The sequence below is a fragment of the Urocitellus parryii genome, chromosome 4 (assembly GCF_045843805.1).
Source record: "Urocitellus parryii isolate mUroPar1 chromosome 4, mUroPar1.hap1, whole genome shotgun sequence".
NCBI lineage: Eukaryota > Metazoa > Chordata > Mammalia > Rodentia > Sciuridae > Urocitellus > Urocitellus parryii.
The window spans coordinates 183,400,469-183,427,003 of record NC_135534.1 but is presented as its reverse complement, the minus strand read 5'-3'; the positions used below and the strand labels follow the sequence as shown (position 1 = coordinate 183,427,003).

Sequence of the window (26,535 nt, the reverse complement as noted above, 5' to 3'; positions counted from 1 at the left end):
CAAAGTACCTAGGGCATTAAGCAAAAGTTGGATGAAATAACTTCATAGAGGTCATACAGAGCCATCAATGCTACTTCATTCTAATATGCTCAGATATCCATAGGAAATTGACTTACTCGCTCTTCAGCTTCTGTCAGTACATTCATAGCTCTCATATTGACATTTCTTCCTAGTTTTTCCTTCATTTCTTGCAACTTCTGAAGTCTCTGACCAGCTTCTTTGGGGTTATTAGTTTTGAAATCATAGGCACTATTAGGTTGGCCAAAGAGGTGTTTCTCTGCATTAATCCAGTCATAATCTTTCAACATTTTGGATACCTAGCCACATATGAAAACAGAAAGATCTATGATTGTTTAAAAAACATTTATAAACCAGTTTCATAAATATTTACTAACTTAAAATCAAATATTCGGGAGAAAAAAAATACAATAATCATCTGAAAAATTGAGGTTCACCATTGACAGAAATAAGAATGAATATCTTTACCTAGAGCACAGGGTCAAGAAACAACAGATCTTATAGAAAGAGATCTTCCTATTACTTTAGCATTAGAAGAGGAGTCAACTCACAGAAATTTTTACAAGGTACAGATTGAGTATCACTTATCCAAAATGCTTAAGACCAGAAGTGTTTTTGAGTTTTTAAAAATAATTTGGAATATTTTTATATATACATAATGAGATATTTTGGGGAAGGAACCCCAGTCTTTAAAAAAAAAAATTCATTTATGTTCCATAGATACCTTATATAATCTGAAGGTTAATTTTATGTATTTTTAATGTGCCTTTGTTTTGACTAAGATTTTTGGATTAAGATCTTTAAAGTACATACACAAAATATTTCCATTAAAACAAAAGGTAAATTAGATCAGGCTCCTTTAGAGAGACTCTTTCAGATTTTACCAAACTGAATCTATTGCTTCAAAAAACAATTTGTGATGAGCTAAAATTCCTGCAAAATGCTTAAGTCACAGGTTTAGTAAAATCATGGAAGCCTAATTCTGACTATGTAATAATTTTATCAAGATTAAAGTCTGAGGAAAAAAAATTGCCCTAATGTTGACTCTCTATTATTCCTGCTAGCTTCGGTATAATACTTCACAGTATTAATACCTCTTCATATAATACAATGAAAAAAATTTCAAATTATAGTTATTAAAGGCTTTCTTCTATAAGAATTAAGATTCATGCTAAATGGTAGAATCTAATCCTTATCAACTTGTCAACCATCACTAATTTCATGGATATATGCTTATCCTTAGGCCCTAAAGCAAAATTATCATTTACAAAAGTCTATCATCTGTGCTGACTTTTAAGTCCTGTGAAAGTATTCCATAGGTGTTACTCATTCTTATATCTTCAGTGCCCAGTATAGTAGCTGTTATTAACAGGCATGCCTAAATGTTTTTCAAAGAAAATGTGTTTCAAAGATTTTAGCATCTCCACTGGCAAATACCTCCTTTTATCCCCTAAATAGCAAACCAGAAACAAAACAACAACCAAAACACACAAACACAAAAAAACCCCCAGCAATCACAAATACTAACATTTTCAATTACCAAAAACGATTAGTAGTAATATTGGTATCGGTAATATCTCAGTGATTCCAATACCACTAACTATTATGCTAAAAAGAAATCAACAGTAATGAAGTGGAAGATTATGATTTTTTTTAAGCCAAGAAGTGAACTTATATGGGCATCTATAATTCTTTCAGAGGGTGGAAAGACTATTTTGTATGTTCTTGATGATTCTTTTGAAGTTAAAGTTTTTCTTCTTTCAGGATGCTTAAAAAGATCCCATGTGTGAAAAAAGCAGCAGGGTATTATACACTCATAGGAAAAGATAATGGATGAATAGTTAAGACCATATGGATGTAGCCTTTCAACTAAACAAATTTCTGCAAAATTTTGTTTTCTTCTTTAAGGTACTGTAACACAGAAAGAAAGTTTTAAAAGTGACCAAAAAACTGTGGAATAATCTCAAAATAACTGTTTTTGTAAAACATCAGATTTTTTAATAAAACTGAAAAAAACTGATCCTTTTATAAGACCATGTGAAAGGCAATTAATTCTTTTAAAAATGCCTATATATGTGTCCGTGTGTTGTGTGTATATATACATACATACATATATATACATATATACATACTTATTTCACTGAATTTTTTTAAGTTGAATTTGAAATAAAGTTAATGAAATATTTATCATTCCAGTACATTAATAGTTCTATCAATATTTAGAGATAAAAGCAGTTATTCACATGGGAAACCATTAAACATTAAATAAATACATCTTATTGAAGGGAACAAATATCTGAAATTAAATTTAAAAATAAAACATCTGTGACATTTGTTGAAAGTAAGTACTGTTGAGAAGCAGTTAAAATAGTGTGTGCTCAAATTATGTTAGGCTATTGTTCTGCCATTTATATAAAGGTTTTCACTGAGCAGTATACTAGAATTTTTTCAATGACCCAGAAACAAAAACTTGATTATTAATGATAAAAATAAACACAAACATGCCTTTGCCGCAGCATCTTCTGCTTCCCTTTTATGTTTGCTGATATTATGGTCTAATTCCTTAATTTTAAGGTGAGAATCATTGTTTTGCTCCTTATGTTTTGCCACCTCTGCATATTTAGCTTTAATTACTTGGTCTTGAGCTGTTATCACCTCTTTTTGCTTGGTCAACTCTTCTTGAGCTTTATTTACTGACTCCTAAAAGAAAGAAAAAAAATTAAAGAATAATGTAAATGTTTTTATTTTACTAAAAGCTTGTCTGACAGACTTCTAGCAAGAAGTCAATGTGATTACAATCAGATGGTTATCTAATATTCTACATTTTATATCCCCATTAAGATGACAATGAATTGACACACAGGACAAAGGGATGATTACCACTGGAAGTAAAACAGGCTGGGGAACAATGTTCATACAGAAAATAGTTATTGATGAATATAGTGTAGATGGTATTAATTGGGTGGAAGGAGGGACTACTGGAAGCTGACCTGTGAGGTCTCTCAAAAAAGTAATATTCTGGGTAGTTAACAAGAAGATAATGTAACAGACTCCCAGATGACAGGAAGGGCAAAGATCAGAGAAAAGAGAGGGAGGCTGGGTCTTGCTCCTTCTCTATTCTGTAATATAAAGCATCTGGATCTTACCAAAGGTAACAGAAAGTCACAGCATTTGATTCTAATCAAAACAGGGGTCAAAACAGAGAAATGGAAGAGAAAGGAAAGCTGCTTTGGAAGGAAGAGACCTATGGCACAAAGAAAATTTTTTTTTTATACCATTTATTGAACTCAGGAGCATTGTACCACTGAGCCACATCCCCAGCCCTTTTTTGTATTTTATTTAGAGACAAAGGGTCTCACTGAGTTGCTGAGGCTGACTTTGAACTCAGGATCCTGCTGCTTCAGCATCCCAAGTCAATGGGATTATAGGTGTGGGCCACCCACACCCAGGGAAAAAATTTCTTGACCTGACTTTCACTACTATCAAAGTTGGGGCTGCTTAACTTCTGAAATGCTAACTGTCCTTGGGATTTACTGTACCAATATTCACAAACACCTTTGCTTCCTCCTAGATCTTGAATATCCTTTTGGGTAAAGATATAATTCCAAACTCACACAAATGTGTATTTGAAACAACAAGAAAACAAAACACAACACCAACAGCAGAAAACTCCTAGTTCAATTTATATTTAGGTTGGAGGAAAAACAAAGGGCAAAAACAAGTAAATAGAACGAACTGCCAAAAAACTCTAAGGAAGAACAGACCTCCTTAAAGTAGTTTACAAACACCAGTAAAAGTTCAGGTATTTTTTAGGCATACTTATCAGAAAACCAGATAATTTTAAGCAACAAAAAATGCTCCATGTCAGGATCTTAAATGGTCCCAGTATGATTTAATTTCCTGCCTAAATTGTACCATTAGAGGTCTTTCACAGGAAGGCAAATTCTGGCATTCACCTTAAAACCTCAAAAGATATTTTAGCTGGCTGGGGTTGTGGTTCAGAGGTAGAGCACTTGCCTACCATGCATGAGGCACTGGGTTCGATCCTCAGTACCACATAAAAATAAAGATATTGTGTTTATCTATAACTAAAAAAAAGTAAATAAAAAAAAGATATTTTAGCTTTTTAAAAACATTCCAAGAACAAAAAAAGGAAGTGAATAAAACTCTGCTAACTAAAAGAAATAAATAAAGACAAAGGGTTATTAACTAAAACTACACTTGACAAAAACATGTTTACAAAGATTATCTTCTATCTGGAGTGTAAAGAATATACAGCAGATTTGACTGCCAATCTTTTTTACAATGGTAGAAAAATACAAAGGAAATCTATCACTTAAGACTGAACAGAAATGAAGTTTCAAGTCTTGTTTATCTCAATATGATTAGTTAGTAGGTAGGTAGTTTTTGTTTTTTTTTAGCTTCCCACAAGTGTGATTATTTACTCCTATCAGCAAAAGGAAATAATTTATAATGCAGAACCTGAATGAACAACCTTTAAAAACTAAGTGAGAACATTTTATAGTTTTCTGTTAAAAAGAAACAAATACCCTCTTAATGGAATTATGTTCACATTTTGATTTTGGTTTTTAGATTAAGAAAGGAGGGGATTTTTTTCACATTTCTCTTTGAAAACTAATACATCCTTTTTAAAAATTCTACAACATGATGCTGATGAAATGTTAGCAGAAAATATAGAGGGACAGAATGAGATAAAAAAATAAAATCAAAAAGTTTACTTTGAAAGCAAAAAAGAAAACTGAATAGAAATAGAAAAACATTAATCACTAACAAAACTAAGTGAGATGAATTGTGATTTTATAATCAAAAAGTGTAGTTAAAATGGTTATTCTATTGTTCTATTTATGCAATAAATGTGTTAAAAACAAAAAAGACATTGAATGTAGCCAAGACTAAAACCAAGAGGAAAATGCGTTTTCCAAAACAATCATCTCAAGGGGAAAAACGTAAAAAATATAGAAGCATCTGACAAAAGAGGAAGTGTTTGTAAATGAACCAAAGTCCCCTGTTGACTGCCATGTACATTTAGTTCACATGAAACTCAAATGAGATATACTACTTATAAAAAATAATATCGATAGCTGATGAAAGAAACCTTGATAATGAAAGTGGTATTACAAAAAGGAAAATACAAACAGAAATCAACAGAATTAAATATTCCACAAAAAGTGATAGAGCATATTCATTATTCATGAAGGGCAGTCTCTAATACAGACTGTTGTAATACTGACTTCCAGGTAACAGTATGTCTTTATAACATTTGAAATCCTCAACTCAAAATCTACCCTTCATTATCCTGCTTCTGAGAATGGAACATTTCTCCCTTCCCATCTGCAACCATACTAAGCCTCATCAGTAAATGTTACCATAAGGACAGTGTAGGAAGAAGGGACTCTGTGCTGGTTCCAGCATGCTTTTAACAAAAGCAGTTGCATCTGGCCTCATAGTACTAGGCTTCACAGCTCTCCAGGATGGACACCATCTTGTGGTCAGTGTTTTAGAAATCTATTTCCAAGTAGGTACCACATACATGCAGCACTTCACTGTGGACAGCTGCTGCTGACATCTCAGAAAACATCACCACCGGTGGGCCACAGCTATGCCTTCTGCAACTAGATCTGGTCCACAGCCCTCTGAGTGGAATGGGGCTCTTTATCAAATATGTTCCTCAGCCCTAGGGACTATTTCCTCTTTTTGTTGTTTCTTCATTTTTTAAGAATTCTCCTAACACCTTAGGGATCAATTTCCTCCATCCCAAACTTCTTCTACAGTTAATAATTTTTTTCTTTAAACTCTGCTTGTCCAAACTAGTGTGTATTTTGTATTCTGAGTAGACTGAGACTTGAACAATTATTGATGTTTTTTCAGGGTTCTTTCTGGATCTGTAATCGCCATTTTTTTGCTGTATGCTCAAACCGTGACAAGAGTGAAAAGACAGAAAAACTAACGTGTATCTCAGTTTCTCCAATTTGATAAATCTTACCTTATTTTTAGATACCTCAGCTGCCATTAATTCAATTTGACCTTCATAGGATTTGATAGCTTCATTTACAGCTTCAAGCTGTTGTTTACAGGATGCATGCTCTCTCTTGAGCTCTTCTAGCTCCAAAGTGATAGCTTCAACTTCCTAAACAAACACAATATATAGGTATTACACAATATATAGGTATTCACACAAGTAATTAACTGTTGACAAATAAATATAGGGCTAAAAATTAACAGTAGTCTCATTGTCAACAGCTTAGTTATCAACGACTCAACTACCAAAAGCACATGTTAAATTGCCTCCCCAGAAAAAGGGGAAAATGGAAGTATAATTTCATGTTTAAAAGATGAGGAACAAATTATAATTTTTATTTAAATTATAAATCCCTAATTTTTATGAATTTAAATAACTGTATTGATTCCTTTGTCTTTTTATTCATATAAGGAAAATAATACAAAATTCTACTTAACAGATGAATTAGTTTTTTTTAAACAAAATTAATCAATGTGAAAAAGAGTCATCTTCTTAATTTTCTCTTTACCATTATAAACTTTCAATTCACTAGAAAATACTTTGTGCTGCTATTTAATAACAGAATCTTAGGTTAAGAAAAATTGAAAGGTAGAGATGGATGGAAATGATAGGAAAGATTTAGTATTAGGAGACAAAAAGAGAGGTTCAAATTCCAGCTCTGATACTATTCAAAAACTGTGAAGTACCACAAGTCTACAATTCAATGTAAACACAGCACACTTTGTTTTCATTCATGTAATTACTTATGAAACAGAAACATCAACTTGCTGAATCTCTGATATGATACAGCTCCACTGTATCATAAACTCCTGAAAGAAGCAATTACTAAGAGGCTACTTTGTTCTTTACCTAAAATTTGTAAGTTAATGCACCCCAAACTCACATGAGACACTCAATTACAGGGTTTTCTTTGGCTTACAAACTCCTAAATAACACAACTCACTTTTAGATTTGGGGATCAATATTAATGAATAATGTCAATCCATGATGTTCTACCATTTTCTGCTTTATGTTGACTTTAAAAGATTGGTTCCATTTCAAGAAAGCTTACCTGTTGTTTTTCTTTCATTTTCTTACTAGATGCATCTGCCTTTGTTTTTGCACAATTCAGTTTTTTCTGAGCATCTTTTAGTTCTCTCTCTCTTTCAGCTTCTGCATTTTTCATTTTATTCTCCAACACTTCATATTTTTCTTCTGCTTTTTTTTGAATTTCTTTGGTGTTTTTTAAGGTCTCCTCACTTTCCTCTGGATCATAAAGTAGTTAAATTAACAATTATCGACAGACTTATAAATTCAACTTTTAATATAATAAATGGCCTGAAAAATGAGAAGCTAGAGTTTAAAAAAATTAACTATTATAACCATATTCTAAAGATTGTATAGTGAAACAAATACTATAAGAGCCATATTTCAATTATCTAAAGATCTATGAAATTATTTCTAATCAGTAACATCAATTTTACCTACAACTTACCTACTTTTAAGTTTTTGAGTAACTTACCAAAAAGATCACAATTCATATATACATACATATACACGTGTGTATATGTGTACATTTATGTATCTATGCATACATATACATATAATTTACATATACAAACGTGTGTGTGTGTGTGTGTGTGTGTGTGTGTGTGTGTGTGTGTAGGGGCTCATACATGAAAAACACACATCCTAACACTAAGCTATGTCCTAGTCCCACAGTTCATATTTTTAATATACCTAATTCCTAAAACCAGAACTAATAGGACAGCCATGGTATTTTTCAGTGATTTTAAATGCCCACTTATACACATTCAAGGAACCTCTCATTAGAGAAACACTGTGAGAACATATCTTGGATAAAGTATGAAAAAAATATTAAAAAAATAAAAGAGCAAGATGGGCTTGGTGGCATATGCTTGTAATCCCATGGCTCAAGTGGCTGAGGCAGGAGGATTGTAAGTTCAAAGCCAGCCTCAGTAATTTAGCGAGGCCCTGAGCAACTCAATAAGGCCCTGTCTCAAAATAAAAAATAAAAACAGGTTAGAGTTGTGGCTCAGTGGTTAACTGCCCATGGGTTCAATCCCTGGTAACAAAAACAAGATAGAATGGAAATGTTAATGTAACAATTGAAACATATAAGTGTTAGGTCCTAGATGCAAATGTGACTCTAGAAGCCATGTCGAAACAGTATTTTACACTACTTTTCATTGCAGAATAAAAATACTAATGGAGAAACAGGTGTGTGGATATTGTAGGAGGAATGACAAAAATAAATTTTCACATACAAATCTAATGTTTGCACTTATTTAGGGGGATGGCCATAACTGAATACAATTAACATTAAAAACTTTTATATTGACAAAAATACTATAAACAATGTTAAAAGATAATAAGACAACAACATCTATAATGCACATAACTTACAAGAAACTGTAATTATGAGGAAAAAAAATAACAGAAGAAAATGAAAAGAGTGAAACAGAAAATTTCACAGGAGAAACCCAACAATGCAATAAACATACAATAAACATACAAAAATAGATCCCAAAATTAAATACTTATTAAAAAGCTGATGTGCTATCTCTTCCCAATCAGCAGACTAGAGAATTTTAAAAGTCTAGAAATGATCTGAAGAAATGAATACTTTCACATGCCACTGGTGGAAATGAACAGTGCTAAAAATGGACAAAATTCTGGTGACATATGATGAAGATGACCTAAGACCCTGAAGTTCCATATTGGATTTAATCTACAGAAATGCTCCCACATAAGCCAGGCATGGTGGTACATGCCTCTAATCCCAGAGGCCTGGGAGGCTGAGGCAGGAAGAACTTGAGTTCAAAGCCAGCCTCAGGAACAGTGAAGTGCTAAGCAATTCAGTGAGACCCTGTCTCTAAATAAAATACAAAAAAGGGCTGGGGATGTGGCTCAGTGGTCAAATGCCCCTGAGTTCAATCCTCGGTATGAAAAAAAAAAAAAAAATGCTCCCACATGTGTCTTAAATATAACTGAATCTTCAAAATGTAAAGAATTTTAACATAAACATGTTAAGCTCAAAATATTTTGATATTACCAATTGTTCTTTTAAGGGCATCTAATTCTTCTTGTTGTTTGTGATATGAGCTTTGCTGAAGCTTGGTTTGTAACAAATCTGCCTCTTCTGTTTTCATCTCCCACTGTTGTTTTAGTTGGCGATACCTTAGAAAAAGAAGTTTGTAATAAATGTTTTTCCTGGTGTACGAGACATGCATTCAAAATCGGGTTCTCACCTAAGATAAACTCACATACATTATAAACAATATTAGATACAACTAGTTATCAAGAAAAGTTGATGACTTTCAAGATTCAGGGGCATCTACTCAAGTCTGATCTGGTCACTAAACTAGTTATAAAAATAGTCTTAATAATAATAAAAAATAACTTCTGAATAAATAAGTTTTCTCACAAATAATCTCTCCTACTGATTCATACCTAAAACTACCCACAAAATACTTACCACAAAAATAAGACAATTCCTAAAATTACATAAAGTTTCAAAAATAAAGTTACCTACTTATTCCCATTTTTAAACAGTAATAATATTAATATTCCCCTTTTTGTAATGAGACAGTTTATGAAAACATGGAATACACCTTAGTCATCAGTAATGGACTTCCTTGTGCAAATCCTGTAATACTACCTTGGTTCTGATAGCTTAGCCATCTCTTTGGAAGATATTTGGCTATTTCAGTTGTAGTGAAATTTTAAGTTAATAAGTCACAAGATTACCGTGTCACTAGAAATTGATGAAGTTTGAGGGAAAAGGAAACAACTCATAAAATATTAACACTATCTTGAATATTTGTGATTGAAACTCTTGCTCACCAATAATTAAAGTAACTTCAAGACATGTAAAAAATGTGAGATGGACATTTGAAGAAAAATGTACAGATTTCCTAACACAATATGAAAGAATAGCTTTAGCTGATGCTTATAGTCTTATATTTTTCTAAATCTATTTTCTTTCTTTCAGTGCCACATTTGTCACAGAACAAATGATCTAATAAAACTGAACAAAATTAACAGATCCAAGCCAAATGTAACTGAACTCATTGCCTTGAGAAAGATTCTGCATGGCACAGAAAAATTTTGTTGCATCATTCACACAGAAAAAGTTCATTTACTCTCTTGTTAATTTTTGTTACTAAATGTAAATGAAGAAGGCTTTACATGTTTGTGACATCTGAAAGAGGCCGTTTTAATACTATCTGTATTTTGAAATGGCCAATTTGAATATGAAAATTTCTTTCATAATACAATATCAAGAGTCTTTATCATTTTAAGCGTTGATAACTTCAAAAATTAAATGCTATCAATGTACCCTTCCCCCAAATTGAACATATATTTAGATTTTTACATTTATTTAATACTGTGAATTCTGAATGTTTTCATCACTTCCTATTTGTCTTCAGAGAGACTAAAAAAAATTACAATTAAACTAGATAAAGAGAGATTTATCAGATTTACTGCTATGAAGAGTACATGGTACATATAGAAGGCATTCAACAAATATGTAACTGAGTGAAAATGTTAAGTGACAAAAAAAGATTACAAAGTGAAAATATGCATACACCTAAATTATAACTGAAAAGAAGTACTGCTGAGTATACATGCATACCTTTATCTACACTCACACGGAAGAAACACTGTAAGGGAACGTTAAAATCTTAGAGCTGACTCCTTGACATGAACTTTACTTCCTCCTCCAGCAACCTAGTGATCTTGGGACAGCCAGAATACTGCTAAACTTAGTGCAGACACCTGATTCATGCTCCACTGTTTCGAGTAAGATAAAATCAAGAACTCAAGTATCCTATGATATCTGACTCCAGAATACCTAAGGGTTTCCTCAACAACCCCAAGAGTATACCAACAGTGTACATCAGTAGGGAGAGCAGAGTATTTCACCTTTATTTCCTCCTTTTGCTTAATTAAAATTTGCAAAACATTCCTTTTGACTCTCAATTTATTCAAATATTTTAAACAAAACCAAAGTTATGAATTTGTTTAAACAGAAGTAAATTTTGTATCATTTTCTGCCACACAAATCTTTGAGATACATATATGGCTTAATAAAACATAAGTCTTACTTTTCAGCAGTGTTTTTAAGACCCGCCAATTCTTCCTCTAGAGCCTGTAGCTCGCTCTCCTTAATTCTCAGCTCATCTTGAACATCTTTGAGTTCTTGAAACTTGGTTAAAATAGAAGCTGCCTGGGATCGAGCACCTGATAGAGACAAAATGAAATAGTTTATTAAACAATAAAGTATTTCCTAAGAGAATTATAATGGAAAGAATTCAACAGGAAATCCTTCGTGAACTTACAAAGATACAGATTTCATTCCATCACCAAAACTAAATAACACATACAACCGATAAGAAACAGTTCTAAGTAGATGTGGTATACTATTTATTCTAAATAACCACTGCCTATCCTCCCAAGGCCCACTTTCTACCTCACTGATATTGGAGTTGGTAATGTGATTTGCTCTGGCCAATATAATGGGAAATTTGCCTCTTCTAAAAATAAGTTTTAAAAAGCAACACATAATTAACCACTTGCTTTCCCTAAGCCACGAGAAAAGCATGTTCAAGATAGGGACTACTTCTCTTTTAGTATGAATCACAGAATGAAAACAACACACAGCACAGGGTAAATGTAATATGATTATGGAATAAACTATTGTAAGGTATTAAGATTTGGGGGTTATTTGTTGCCACATCATAATCTGGTCTAAGCTCTGATACAGCACAGCAAAAGAGTACACTGAATTTACGTTAGTGTACAAGCGCCCATAATCATCAGTCTTGAATCATTCCATTGATAAGAAAACTGTTGGTTTCATGGAAGAATGCTTAGGTCAACTAGTAATGCTATTACCTTAATAAGATATGGGATTACATACCTGCCATCTATTAAGTAGGAACTTTTAAGAACATCTAAATAAATGAGATCTAAAAAGTTTCTCCTGTTTTAGATATTTAATAAACATACTAAGTTTATCTTCCATTTACAGAGACAAGTCATTTCAATGTGTACTGGATGTAGAAATACCCAGTGCCACAAGGAATCAGACACATAGTCAGAAGTAGCTCGGCAAGGTGAACTTTACTTCTGCAAAAAAGTATACTACCGGGCTGGCGATGTGGCTCAGGCGGTATCGTGCTTGCCTGGCATGCAAGGGGCGCTGGGTTCAATCCTCAGCACCACATAAAAATAAAAAATAAAGATCTTGTGTTCACTGAAAACTAAAAAATAAATATTAAAAAAAAATTCTCTTTAAAAAAAAGTATACTACCAAACTAAGTCTGGCAAATATAAAATTGTAAAAATATAATATAAAGGGAGGGCAAATGGTAGGGCTATACAGGCTGGGGAGCTCAGAATGGCTAACTGGGTTATTTAAGGAATTTTATTATACCTTTATTTGTTCCCACCTCCCTTGGTTCATTGTGGCAGGAAAGTCTTCTTGAGGTGAATGCATTCTGACATGTACACAGCTCTTACTTCTTTACCTAAGTTACTATCTCTCAATAGAGAGATTTCTGTCTCTGTTGGTTACACTGACCCCTTCCTCTATTTCCTGTTTCTCAAGGTGCTGTTCAGGTACATGGACTTTGGATCTGCCACATCCATAGGCTATGGTGCTATTGTATAACTTTCCATCCTACTCTATTTCCATTCTGGCTGCCATTCTTACATCCCAATTTTACATTTAAGGCTAAATGCTACATTCTGGAAATAGACCACCAGCCTTTTTATTTCTCACATTGAGGAATCTGATACTTAAACATGGAATTCATTTAATTGGTCTACTAAGATAATAACTCACTAATATCTCAAGAGGCATTATATTGCCTACTAGGTAAAAAGTAAAAAACACAAACTGTGAAATCAAACTTACTGAATTAGAAAACCAAGTTTTGCTATTTATTAGCAATTTATTTAATCACTTTGTCTTAATGTTTTCAATTGCATTTTGAAGATGATAGTAATATGCCCACCTTATAGCTGTTATTAGAGATTAAATGAATTATTTAAAGCCCAAATAATAGGGTTTTATAAAGTGATAAAAATGTTCAATATATGCATAGTCCAATTACCCATTTACAGTTTGTGGTTTCTGAGCCCTTGAAATGTGACTAGTGCAAGTGAGGAAATTATTTTAAGTTAATTTAATTAACATAGAATCACATATGGCTTGTTGCTACTGTACTAGAAAACAATATGAACACTGTCTAATACAGAGTAAGTATTATTCCCTATTTCTTATATTATCACTTGATACAGATATAGAAAATTGATACGACAAATATTAGAACAAGAAGATATTCACTAAGAATTGCCTTAGGCATTAAGGAACTATGTTAAAGGTTTTTACTTTTAACAGGAACAGTGGCATCATTGATGTGAGTTAACAAGTTTCCTAAAGACAGTGGTTAGGCTAAAAAATTAATTAAAGGACTTCATTTTCCTTGAGTGCAGATGGGCAAAAGATAAGAAACAAGCAAGCAAGAACATCTTAATATCAATATTCCAGTGACTGAAATACCCTGATAAGACAAAAAGCAAGAATAAATAGGAATAGATTTGACACAAATAAGTTATAAAGTTGATTAATACCCAAAAGCTCCTGAGGAGTATGACACTGTATAATTTCCCAATATCACATGGTCAGTATTTAAAGGTTAAATTTGATCCTTGGATTTATATTAATTAAGGCTTTGGAAATAAGTATATATTTGATCTTAAGTGTTGAACCTAGATGCTAGAATTGGTTATAATCAAAGACTGGGAATAATCTCAATTCTACTATTCCCTATTTTAAAAATAAAGAGTGGGGGGCAGCCAGAAAGCCCCATCCTATTTACTATACAGAACTATAAAAACAAAGATACAAAACTTACCTCCACTCAATGTTCCATGAGGATCAAATACATCACCTCCTAGAGTTACAGTTCTAGTCATTATCCTTTTATCAAAGGCCACTTTTTTGGCGTTATCCATACTGTCACAAACTAATGTTGTTCCAAAGACAAATTCCATTGCTTTCTGAAGTTCTGGTTTGTAGTCAACCAGGGAAAGAGCCACATGAACATTATCAGGACCAACCTATGAGCCAAAGAATAGATATGCCGTATAGACCCTACTATTTTTCCTTTCAAATATTATTCTAGAAGATAGTAAGAAATACTATATAGAGATTTAAGTAATACAAGTTTAGTAAAGTAACTGTAGGGCTGGGGGTATAGCTCAGTAATAGAATGCTTGCCTAGCATATGGTTCTGGTTCAAACTCTAGTACTGTCAAAAAAAGGAAAAAAAAAAAAGTTTAAACACTGAAAGATCTATTACTATATAAAAATCTTTAGCTAAACTACCAAACATTAGGAGAATTTCTATCAAGAAGGAACCAATACCAAATTCCTAAATCTAAAATGCACTAAGTAAACACAAGTTTCTTAAACTCTTAGATCAATACAATATATGTTTTGTTTTCCATCATTAGTAATCTGGTTGATACACAGTGAATATTTTTTCATTCAAATTAAACATATTAAAGTAGTTAATGACCACTTATAGAAATAAAAACATATTTAATAAATGAGAGTAAAAAAGGATTTGTCAGTCTTCTATTTTGATCCAACTGCCTTTATACAATCTTTGTTAAGAATGTCAACCTCTGCTCATCTTTTCAAAAAAAAAAAAAAAAAAAGCTTAAATCCCTTACTAACAGCTGCAGAATTGACAACAAAGACAGCTCTATTTAATATTGTGTTCACTTATTTGCTTTTACGTACTAGCTACCATTCAACAGGTCTGGCTATATAGGATCTCAGAAGTGTTTTTGCTGTTACATGAAAACTCAATTAACTTTTAACATAAGAACTTGACCTACGGCTAAACTTACTTCCTAATCCCATGTTGATTTGTTTTTAAATAAAGAAAGTACAAACCAAAAAACATTATCTTTCAATTACTCTGCATTCATCTTTCCTCTTCTGAGAGTACACTTTTCAATATAGCAACATTTTCAAATAATTTTCATTGAAAACTTCTTGATTTCAATAAGGACAGTAGATATCCACTTAATATCTTAATTACAAATGTTATTTATAGGTTTTATAGAACTGTCTTTTAAACTCATGCACTTCAAATGCCTATTCAATAACAAACTAATTTTGCTGCTAAATGTTATTGATTAGCTTCATAATTAAGTATTATACATCATAACAACTTTTTAAATATTTCCTTATACATATGTTTTCTTATTAACTGTCATCACACTTCAGATCTACTTTAGCAGTTGAATGGGCTGAATAGCAATCTAGAATTATGGATGCCTTCCATAATGGTTACTATCATGAGCAGATCACATCTTGGAGAATTTCAGAATTTTCTGAAAGTTCAATTCTACCCATTCAGAAACTAGGAATGCAATTTTCACTATCACCTAATAGTCATGTGACTTGACTTAATACTAATTTTTAAAGTATCAAAGGGAGTTCCAGCCTTCATTTCTTCTATTCTAGTGTCTTCATTACTTTTCTTGACATCTAATAGCACATGAGTCAATAATAAGTCTTCTCTATCTTAATTTTTTTAAATGGTAACAAAACTAAAATGTTGTGGTTCTATATGACTATATCCTCCCAAATTGATGCCTACGTTAAAAAAAGATTAAATATATATATATATGACATAAAATAAGACTTACAAGATTCTGAGCAACCCTCAGAGTTTCTGGAGCAATACATCTGGCCGTAATTTTATTGAGTGGAATTATAGTGTAACATCGCTTCAATTCTCCCTTTTCTAGTAGCTTTTTACCAGTAACCTAAAACAAGAATTTGAAATTTAAAAAAAATTAATGAAAAAAAAAACTCATTAAAATAGAAAGAATACAAGTTTAGGAATCCATAGTGAAGTAACAGTTTAGTATATTTGATAATAATTATTAGTCAAGTTCTACAACAGGTTGCAGAACTCTCTTTCACACTAATCAGAGAAGCTATAAGTCCTTTCACACAATTTCTGTTCCAGTTCTTCTCTGGATCCCTAACAGAAAAGTTGAGAAAAATTAACATATTAAATCTTCTATCTCAAATGAAAAGATTAAGAATATATAAAATGAATTATTACTCAGCCTTAAAAAAGTAAATGTTGCAATTTGCAAGAACATGAAGAACCTAGAAGAATTTAAGCTAAGTGCTACAAGCCAGACATGGGAAAATACTGTGTAATTTCTAGATGTGCAAAATCTTAAAATAAAAATAAAACAAAAAAGAAATGTAACTAATTAGAGTAGAATAGAAGGCTACTAGGGATGGGGAGGGGAGGAAATGAAAAGAAGTAGCTCGTAGGCCAAAGGGTATATATTTGCAGTTATACAGGATAAGTAAGTGTAGAGATTTAGAAATATAATATACAGCATGAGGACTATAGTTAATATTATATTGATTGTAAAAAACTGGGCAAGAGAATTGATTTTAGGTGCTCCTACCACCATAGGAAAAACAAAAAGGCAATCATGCAAGGTGATAGATATGTAAGTTTGATTATAGTAGCACTATGCGTATGTATCAATGTTACACATGTTACAAATACATCAAAAAACATAAAATGTAAAAAACACAATGAATTATATTTGATAATAATTATTATAAAACACTGACATAAATAAGAACATTCTAAAGAGAAAAAAAGAGAAATGAAAAATGCAGGTAAATCCAATGTAACCATGATATGGGGGTGGGTGGATGACATTAAAAAAGGTTATTCCTAGATCATTTAAAAAATTTAAATCAACACAAATTTGCACAGGGGAAAAAAAAAATTTAAAAACTATGATTGGCAATGTGCATTCTGAGTTCCTGAGTAAACACGAAACTTTATCAAGAAGTCACTGATTTAGCCAGGTATGGGGGCACATGCATGTAATCCTAGTTATTCAGGAGGCTGAAATAAGAGGATTACAAATTTGAGGCCAGCCTGGGCAATTTAGGGAGACCTGTTTCAAAATAAAAACTAAAAAAGGGTGGGAATGTAGCTCAATGGTAGAACACTTGCCTACCATGTACAAGTCTCCAATACTTAAAAAAAAAAAAAAAAGTCATTAATTTCATCATATAGATATAACTGACCTGAGAAAATTTTAAAACATCAAAAAAAAAAAAAAATGTCCAACTATTGTAGCAGTATGTGATTCTTCAAGCAAAACACCTATTTCAAATTTTACTTTAATTAAAATTAATTTACCTCTGTATCCACTACAACATTGTAGAGTCGTTCTCCAGCTACCAGTTCTAAAGCTGTGGTTGCAGAACTATCTTTAACACTAATCAGAGAAGCTACAAGTCCTTTCACACAATTTCTGTTCCAGTTCTTCTCTGGATCCCTAACAGAAAAGTTGAGAAAAATTAATCTTAGGCAACAAAATAGAAAAATTTAAACTTTCCTAGTTAAAAGCTCTTTTGGGCAGCATATTAAACTAAAATGAAAACAAATTACATTTTTACTAAAACAAAAAAATTTAAATGTCCCAGGTGATAGTCAGCCACTGTTTTTAAATCAAAAAATCTATTTCAACTAGTTTTCAATGTAACTAAGAATTCTGCTGTTCTAAACTCTGTATTATATGATTACTCATAAATAAAACCCTTATAACAAAACAAATTATAAGACATAAATGTATATATTTAACAGTAATGACAGAAAGACATTGAACTTATATTAAATTCCCTTCATTTGAGTTTTAATTCAAGATTAGTGAAATGAGTAACCATTAAATTGCCCAAGAATTCCCCCCCTACAGATGTGTGAAACATTTTAATAAATGTTTAAAGATACAATACCAAAAAAGAAAATGCAATTTATAAGAAATTTCATACAAAAATCCTGGTATTAACAAAAGTTTTAGGTGGTCTTTCAGCTTAAATAAAAACATATCTTTGTTATTACTGTACTAAAATGCAAGGTCTAAATCTCTTACTTGTATGCAAATCGAAGATTGGGAAATCTGGCCAAGAGAGCGTCATATGTTTCTTTCAATCTACTGATATCACGAGACAGTTGCCTGCGCTTTTCCAAAAGCCTTTCCTCCTTATTTTCTGAGTAAATCATAAGTACATTAATACAAAGTTTTAGAAACTCTTCAATGTTAAGGAAAATATAAGCAACCTCTATTTCCAAAGCTTTCTAAAAAGCGAAATATAAATTTTGGATAAATATTAAATAAAGAAGCATTCTTAACATTCAAATTTCTATCAAATGTCAAGTAGACATTATTTCCAACAATAAATAATGCAATTTTCATTTCAAGAAACAACACATGAATTGAATGCTTACTAATATAAAAATACACAAATGACATTTCTGAGTTTTAAGTGACTGAAGCAAAAAATTCTCCATACTGAGTTCTTGAAAATTCAAAGAGATCTTTAATACTTGATTTTTTGTGATTGTATTTATAAATACTTATACTAATACCTGTTAATACGGTAAAAAATGTTTTTTACTTGCTTATTTCCTTTAAATCAGTTTCTATTAATATTCACTACCTCCTAATGATTTGATTATCATGTCTTTAAAGCAAACCTTCATAATTTAGCTTCTTCATTTCAGTTTCAAGTTTTTCTTTAAGTCTTTTTACAGCTTCTAAAGCTTCTTGGTCCTTCCTGTAGCCACTATCCATCTTCTTAACTTCTGCTTGTTTATTCTTTAATTCTTGTTGGGCATGTTTCAACTTCATTTGGGCCTGTCATAGAAAAATGTAACAGACTACATGAGGTACACAGTGAGCTAGCAATCAAATGGCCACGGAGTTCAACTAGTTCAATCAAGAGACCTTAGCACTGAAAATGTAACTCTTTGGGGTCATGAAATAGTATTTCAAAAGATCAGTCACTTCCCAGTATTTTCTCCTCAATTACTTGGAGATAGTATCATTAATATAAGTTATTAAATAATTTCTAATTAAAGTCCACATTTTTAATATTTATAAAATATGACAAGGGTGTTAATAAAGTTGACAAATACTGTTAGTAACTGGTTAAATTAAAAACATATCAGAAAGCTAGAAATCTTAACTCTAGTTTCCTTCCTTTCCACTTAGGTGTTCATATTTGTATTTGTGTATCTTGTATTGTCTAGTAACAGCAAAGGAGCTGCACTGAGCAATGAAAAATAATATTTTATGAACTAGAAATGGTAAAGCAGCAGAGAGAACAGTTTTGTTTACCTTTTAAAGCTTAAGACTTAAACTTTATGATGTCAATAAAACAAATAAATTACAGCCAAAAAAAATGAGAAATGACTAACCTTCAATATTCCAAACAAGGCTATAAAATGAACAGTTATTTACTGCACTTACAAATTCAATTATGGCAATTCATGTCTTATAGTAGGTTGAAAATCTGAAATCATCAATATTTAACAATCAACAAATTTAAATTTTGTTGTAATAGGTATACAAAGTGATTGAATAGTGTAAATAAGTTTCTTGACATTGAACTGAGTATTTTCAACATTTTTTAACATAACTACAAAGTGCTTAATGTCTTTACTTACCTGTTTGGCCTCTGTCTGAGCTTTACTTATATCATTTTTACAGGCCATCATTTGACCAGCAAGAGTTGCTTCTGCTCCATCTTCATTACTGGACAAGCCAGCAGACACAGCATTGAAGTGTTGCTGTGCAGCAGCCAAAGCTTCAGCATCTTTTTTACTTGCTTCTTGAAGGTCATGCAGCCCATCTGTTATCTTCTTAACTTCTTTTTCCTTTGCTGCTAAAGTTTTAGAGTCCTTCAGGGAAAATTTCAAATTGAAAAATATTGTTATTTTAAGAATATATATTTATACACAAATACTCTTCATTAAATTTTGTAACAAATTTAATAACAAGGAAAATCATCATTATAACTTTAAGTACTGAATTCCCATTCTGAACTTTGCTGTTTGGGGGATGTAACTCTTTCACTCCCTGAAATATTTTCATCCCATATGTAATAGTAAAATCTAGGCAACAATGGGCTAAAAAATGATTGCACATTTAAATAATCTACTTGAAACTAAACATAGTCCTTAAAGTTTTAGAGTTGAAATAACAGCCATCCTACACTAAGGTTAAAAGCAGAGATTTTAGAAGTAAGAGTGTACACATTAACATACTTTATAAAGTATTAAGGGAGCACACAATTTAATTATTAAATAGTTGTGGGGAAAGAACTACTAAAACCTCTCTTAAGTGATACTAAACAGACATCTGACATGATGTAAGACAGCAATAGCACTGAAAAGTCTAGCTATCTTGTTTACTAAAAATGACCAGGAATTTGGGGCTACTTGAATAGTTCATGGTTCAAAAAATATTTATTAGGTGTTTACTATATACTGAGTATTGTTCAAAGATATTTAAAACACAAACTAAGACCTATCCTCAGGGAGCATATATTCTAAGGTGGAAGGCATGGCAAAAAATAAAGCAAAGTCAAGGGAAAGAAACTGAGGGCAACTATTAATTAAGAAAAAGGGAATCTGCTGACATTTAAATAGAAACTAAATGAAGAAAAGTGATCATGTAAATAGCTGTGAACACTGTACCTGTAAGCCCTGAGAACATGTTTGGGCATTTGAAGAACTGCAGTTGCAGCAGAGAAAAAGATTGTTAAGAGGGAGCCAAGAGTCATAGCATGAAGAGTATATAATAGCATGAAACACATAATACAGGCTTTATATTTAATTATACACATGACTTTGAAGGAGGTGATAAAAAGTGCTTGTATTTTGCACATACTTTAGAGTCAACAGAATTTGCTGATGAACTCATTAAGGAGCTTCAGAGAAAAAAGGAAATTCAGAGGGACCCTAGGATTTCTGGCCTAAGTGATTAGGTGATTATGGTGCTATTTATTGACATACGGAAAGTACAATAATTCACATTTACATTGGTGTGGAAAATTTATATTTATATATTTATATATATAACATCTATTGTGGATATGTTAAATTGTATACTTTTTGTTACTCATCTGAAAAAAAAATGTTAAGTGGCTAGTTGAACAAATGAATCTGCAGTTTATAGAACAATTCTCCAGGTGACGATGGACTGATCCAGTTCAGTTCCCTTTCTCAGATGTAGCTCTCAAAAATAACCATAGAATGTGTTAGAACAACATCATCCTAAAATAGGGAGGAAAGGGCCTAAATAGCCTATGCTCTATTTTAGTCTCCAACCCTCCAGCCTAGAAATGAAATATCTTTAATGCTTTAACCCAGCAACTCATGTCACCTTGTGGTGATATGATATAAATTTCACCCTGATATAAATCTCAAGGCAAGCTACTTTCTGGGGTCCCTTAGATCTAGGTTGAGTGGGGCATGCACATGAGATTCCCATCTGCCCTTGGCAGCTTTCCCACCATGAATCCCAGGATTCTACTGTCAATTACTACCCATCTGTAAATAATAAATTTGCTTTATGTAACTTGTATGAATATCTATTATGAATTATATAATATCTACTATAAATTATTATGAATATCTACTAAGTATATGACTATTTATTGAACACTGAGAAGTTGGTAATCAGGTACACAATAAACCTGTTTCATAAAAATTGGCACAATTCAGTAGGGTCCAGTCTATATTACTGCCAAAGTTAGAGTGGCCATACCACTCCCAACCCCTCAAAACCCAGCTCACAGCAGAGATGCAAGCCAGCTGGCAGAGTAAGGGGAAATTTAAGAGCTGGACATACACCTGGATGTTTTATGGGAAAGGAGGCACGGTAAGTGGGACACAGGTCACTTCTTATAGATGGGAATAAGCTGGCTGCATGGATTAAAGCAGAGGGAAATACAGAAATGAGGCAGTTCAGTACATGATCCCCTGATTTGGGGGTATTTATGAATTGTTCATGCCAAATGACAGAGACCCCAGGAAATGGGTAATCAGATGAACCCTGAGGCAGGTGAGAGGGAGTAAATAAACAAACAAACAAAAAAATGCAGGCCTTCACAGAAATAGATAGTATATTGGGGACAGATATGCAGAAAGGCTGGGAACCCCTATACATCCTGACTAAAGTGTTGATTTGATAAAGGTACACTATAGATCTAAACCACTAAACAGTACAGTTTAGAGTGGAAGCAAGATCTCCAGAGGCTTACTGGAGGACAATGGCCTTATACTCCCGTCAAGAAGATAAGGGAATTCCAACTTTTCAGGGTTTCTTGTATACTGGAAACTTATGACAGTATTTCCAGATCTCCTTAGGGGAAAAATTAAATTGATTATATCAGGAGATTTGGGGATGAATCTAGTGAGCCAAGGTGCTTATTGGTTGTGGGTGGGGGCCCTTGGTTGTGGATCATTTTGGGTGCCAGTGACCAAATTCCCATTGCTGAATACATTATTCACCTTGACATTTTGGCTGTTTGTGGCCCAAAACATCACCTATGAGGACATGTTCCCTCATAGCCAAGAACTCAAGTCATAACAATGGGGCATAATCACTTCTGAAGCTAGCAAAGACCCAATAGCTATTTAGCAAAAGTGCCACCACACGCTAAGTAGAAAACAGGGCATAACTTTGTTAATTCAAAATCTGCTACAGACAAAAATATTACAAACTACTCTATTACAAAGCACCAGCTAGTGTCACTGTCAAAAAGGGATTCAAGGTATGGAGACTAATAAGTCAGATAAGTATCCCAAATATAATTTAACAAGAATTTTTCACCCTGATGGCACATATAGGAAGAAAGCCTAATGGCTGATATGCCACTTAGGCATAGCACAACTATGATTAGGTGATTATGGTGCCATTTATTGTGATTAGGTGATTATGGTGCATCACATGAGTATTCTTTTGACCACTTCAGTGAAACTGCCAATATTGAGCAGGACTCTTGGAAGCAAACCTTGTAAGTAGTTCAACATGTCATGGCCCAAGTGCTGCTTTTAAAACCTTTAGCTGGCCAGCCAGATGGAATTACAAGTTACCTTCAGTCTCCATGTATGCGGACTGGGGTCTGTGGCAAGAAAAAATTACCACAGGGATTTGCTAGCCTACTGGATTTTGAGACATATAGTTTGCATGATGCAAATATATATATCCCTTTTTGATGAGTAACTTGCTTGCTAACATGCACTAGTGAAGATTAAACACCTTAAATAAATACCTTAAAGCTGAATCACCGCATGTGACTGTGAGACCTGAACTGCATGTTCTTAACTTGGGTTCTTACAAACCCCATCAATAAATTTGGCAGGCTCAAGGTCAATTTTCAAATGAAAATGGTATATTCAGGATCAGGCCAAGCAATCTCCATGAACTAGCTTATGGTTAAGCTTACCAGAAGAGACCAAGTGACCTATAGGGGAATGTTTTGGCTCCTCCTCTGGCTATCTGGGGACTAAGTTTGAAGATAAACCTACTAAGAGAATGACATGGTTTACTGAAGGATCTGTGAAACAAAGCCCAAAGGATCTACAGGATGGTGACCACCATTAGGCCAACAGATGGCCATCTTCTGATTAAGACTGAAGTCTGGATATTCTGCCAATGAGCCAAACTACAAGCAGTAGTAACATCCAAACCATCCTGCTATATTTTCACCAACTCATGGGCTACTGCTATTAGCCTAGCCATCTGGTCAGGAGAATGGCAAATAAACTATTAAAGGATCCCCTATACAGGGACAAGGACTACATCAACAGCTTGCTGCTTGAAGAGACATGTATCTTATTCACATGGACAATGAAGGCTACCATAGCCATTCATCTTTGAAAACAACTTACATTATGTTTTTGAATACCCCTTCCAATGTCAAGTCTGACCAAGGAACATACCTGAATACACAAGCAAGATGACAACAGGCACTCTCTCGCAGAATATTAATGGACTTTCCAGGTACTCTGTCATTCACAAGTAATGAAACAACCGACTAATTGAACAGATGACTTTTGCAACAACTGACAGACATCTGGATGTCCTGCTAGTTAGTATGACCTTCTGACTAAGACAGTATGAACACAAGTACTCCAGCACTAGAGAAACACAACACTGCAGTGCATGTTGAGAAATACTGAGCTTAATAGGAGTAGAGCGAGACCAGGCAACAACTGATTTGGATAAACCTATGAAATCCCAATCTGTTTTACCAAGCATTCTCTTGCACCTATGAAATCTCAATATTAGTGTTGCTAACCAGTTCCCTTTTCACTTAGGAGTAAATGTCCCAGGCATCATGTGTGGTTTATGGGATTAGCTGCCATATTACTTCAGAAAGGGGCTCCTAACTAAATTGGCAATACTTCCCCAGGGGTGCCTCCTCTCCACAGGATCCCATAGGTATAAGGGATAGGACCAAGTACATCTGATCCTTTCAGTTGAATAGAGCAATGTGATCAGACACATCAAGTTTGTATAGTATGTGATCTCCCCTAATGGACTGGTGACCACCATTAGGCTAACAGATAACCATCTTCTGATTAAAACTGAAGTCTGGATAAAGCCACATGGGCAATGGTGCTCATAGAGGATAGGGGCACATAACTATACCAACTCAGCTTAACCCCTGATAGGCAGAAAACACTCAAGATCGTGGAGAGTAATGGGGGTGGAGAGGCAGTTAAAATGCTTTTTCCACAGGAGGCAGCTGCACAGAACTAAGCTATGGCCACTGCAGGTACCTAACAAAATGTTGGATATGCTATTGCAGACCTTCTTCTGTCACAGACCTTCGTGACCCTCTGGTCCTACAAGTAGTAAACTTTACCAGCATTCTTAACCCCATAGTGTATACCAACAGACTCCATACCCTGGTTTACCAAGAAAGATTATATCACCAGTTACATGGAAAGGAGCCAGAAATAATCCATTTTAACTTAACTGACTCTGTAGCAAAATGTCACAACCCAAACTAACAAAACCTTAAAGGGCTGGTATTTTAGGCCAGGCATGGTGGTGCATGCATACAATCCCAGCAGCTTGGGAGGCTGAGGCTGCTGGATAGCAAGTTTGAGGCCAGCGACTTGGCAGCACTACATGATTCACCAAGATCTTGTCACAAAATAAAAAGGGGTGGGGATGTGACTCGGTGGTTAAGTACCCCTGGGTTCAATCCTAGGTACCAAAAAAATTTTAAAAATTAATTAATTAATTAAAAAATAAAATAAAAAGGGCTGGTATTTTAAGGCAGCATGCTTAAATGGTTAAATATCCTAGTAGTAATAACAAAAACAATAACTGGCCTTGTGCTAATCCCATGTGCAGGAGCTTCATGAACAATTCTGTATGAAGGAAAGTGAGCTTCTGCAGTTAGGTCATGAATGAGGCCCATATCCATATGTGGGCCACTGAATAATAAAATGGAGATAAAGGGTGTATATCCCAAATCTACAGCTTTCTCTGTGGGCAGTCTAGGGGTTAACCAAACCAATGATGTTCAATGGCATGTCTGGAAAGCTCACAGACAGTGGGATTCTATACACTGGGTGTGGTTGGGGTGCCCTTAGATATCACCCCTAGGAATGAGATGCAGTATTGAGTCATCAGCCTAAGGCTGAATGTCAGGCTTACAAGGGGACCTACCAGGAAGTATAAAACCACTCTGGGTTTATATGCTTTATCACACACAGAAGTAATTCTCATGAGAAAATGAGAAGAAACCTATCCTCAACCATGGCAGATATTGCCTTCACCTCTCTCCCAGCCTTGGCAGTCAAGGAGACATCTCAACCGCCTTTTAGACAATCTAAACTTTTTAATAAGCTGAATGAAGTGTATTCAAGTACCACATCTCTTGGTGTATCTGTATAGAGACCTCAGATATTGTAGAAGCCCAAGTAGAAGACACCCAAAAGCAAGCCCACGGGCTGCAGATAGTAGTATTACCATCAGGATCCTTCTTTGACCTCTTCAGCAACTCAGTGCTTAGATTCCCAGGATCTAATCTGGGTCAGTGCTCCATCCAGCCCTGATCATCCTGCTTGTTGCAGTCTCCTAATGAAATGTATTCTGGCTATGGCTTCACAATGTTGTACTGTGTATTAGTTAAAGTATTACACATCAACCCAAAGAGACAAACCTTCTCCTTCTCTAAATTTTGGGAGATCCATCGGTATATGAAATGGACTAGCTTTGCTCAGGGGGTTGATTATCTGTGTCAGGAGGATTGCATGATGGTTTTCCAGGTTGCCTTGGACTAACTCAATTTTCCTCTTTCTGGCTTATAGTTCTTAAGAATGTGATGGTCATGCAACGTCCTGATCTGGGAAGGGACTGGCTGGAAAATTCAGGGCTTTGTTCCAATCTGTCCCCAGAAATAGAATGTCTTTCAATTCTTTAGCCCAGTCCCATGCATCACCCTAGGACAGGCTATTTCCTAAGGTGGCTGAGAGGTGGATAAGATCCCATCCACTCTGGGGAACCTTTATTGAGCCTTGGGAACT

General features: G+C 33.8%; 1 protein-coding gene across 1 annotated transcript in view; it reads right to left on the bottom strand.

Moving 5' to 3' along the window:
* The window catches only part of Smc2 (structural maintenance of chromosomes 2), a 54,670-nt gene that overhangs the window by 10,218 nt on the left and 17,917 nt on the right, over positions 1-26,535 (bottom strand). The window contains 14 exon segments of the mRNA XM_026380117.2: positions 117-317; positions 2,524-2,594; positions 2,597-2,645; positions 2,647-2,718; positions 6,023-6,166; positions 7,110-7,303; positions 9,114-9,238; positions 11,170-11,305; positions 13,987-14,191; positions 15,797-15,916; positions 17,338-17,476; positions 18,071-18,188; positions 18,676-18,835; positions 19,648-19,881. Of these exon segments, the coding sequence (XP_026235902.1) occupies positions 117-317; positions 2,524-2,594; positions 2,597-2,645; positions 2,647-2,718; positions 6,023-6,166; positions 7,110-7,303; positions 9,114-9,238; positions 11,170-11,305; positions 13,987-14,191; positions 15,797-15,916; positions 17,338-17,476; positions 18,071-18,188; positions 18,676-18,835; positions 19,648-19,881 (1,968 nt within the window).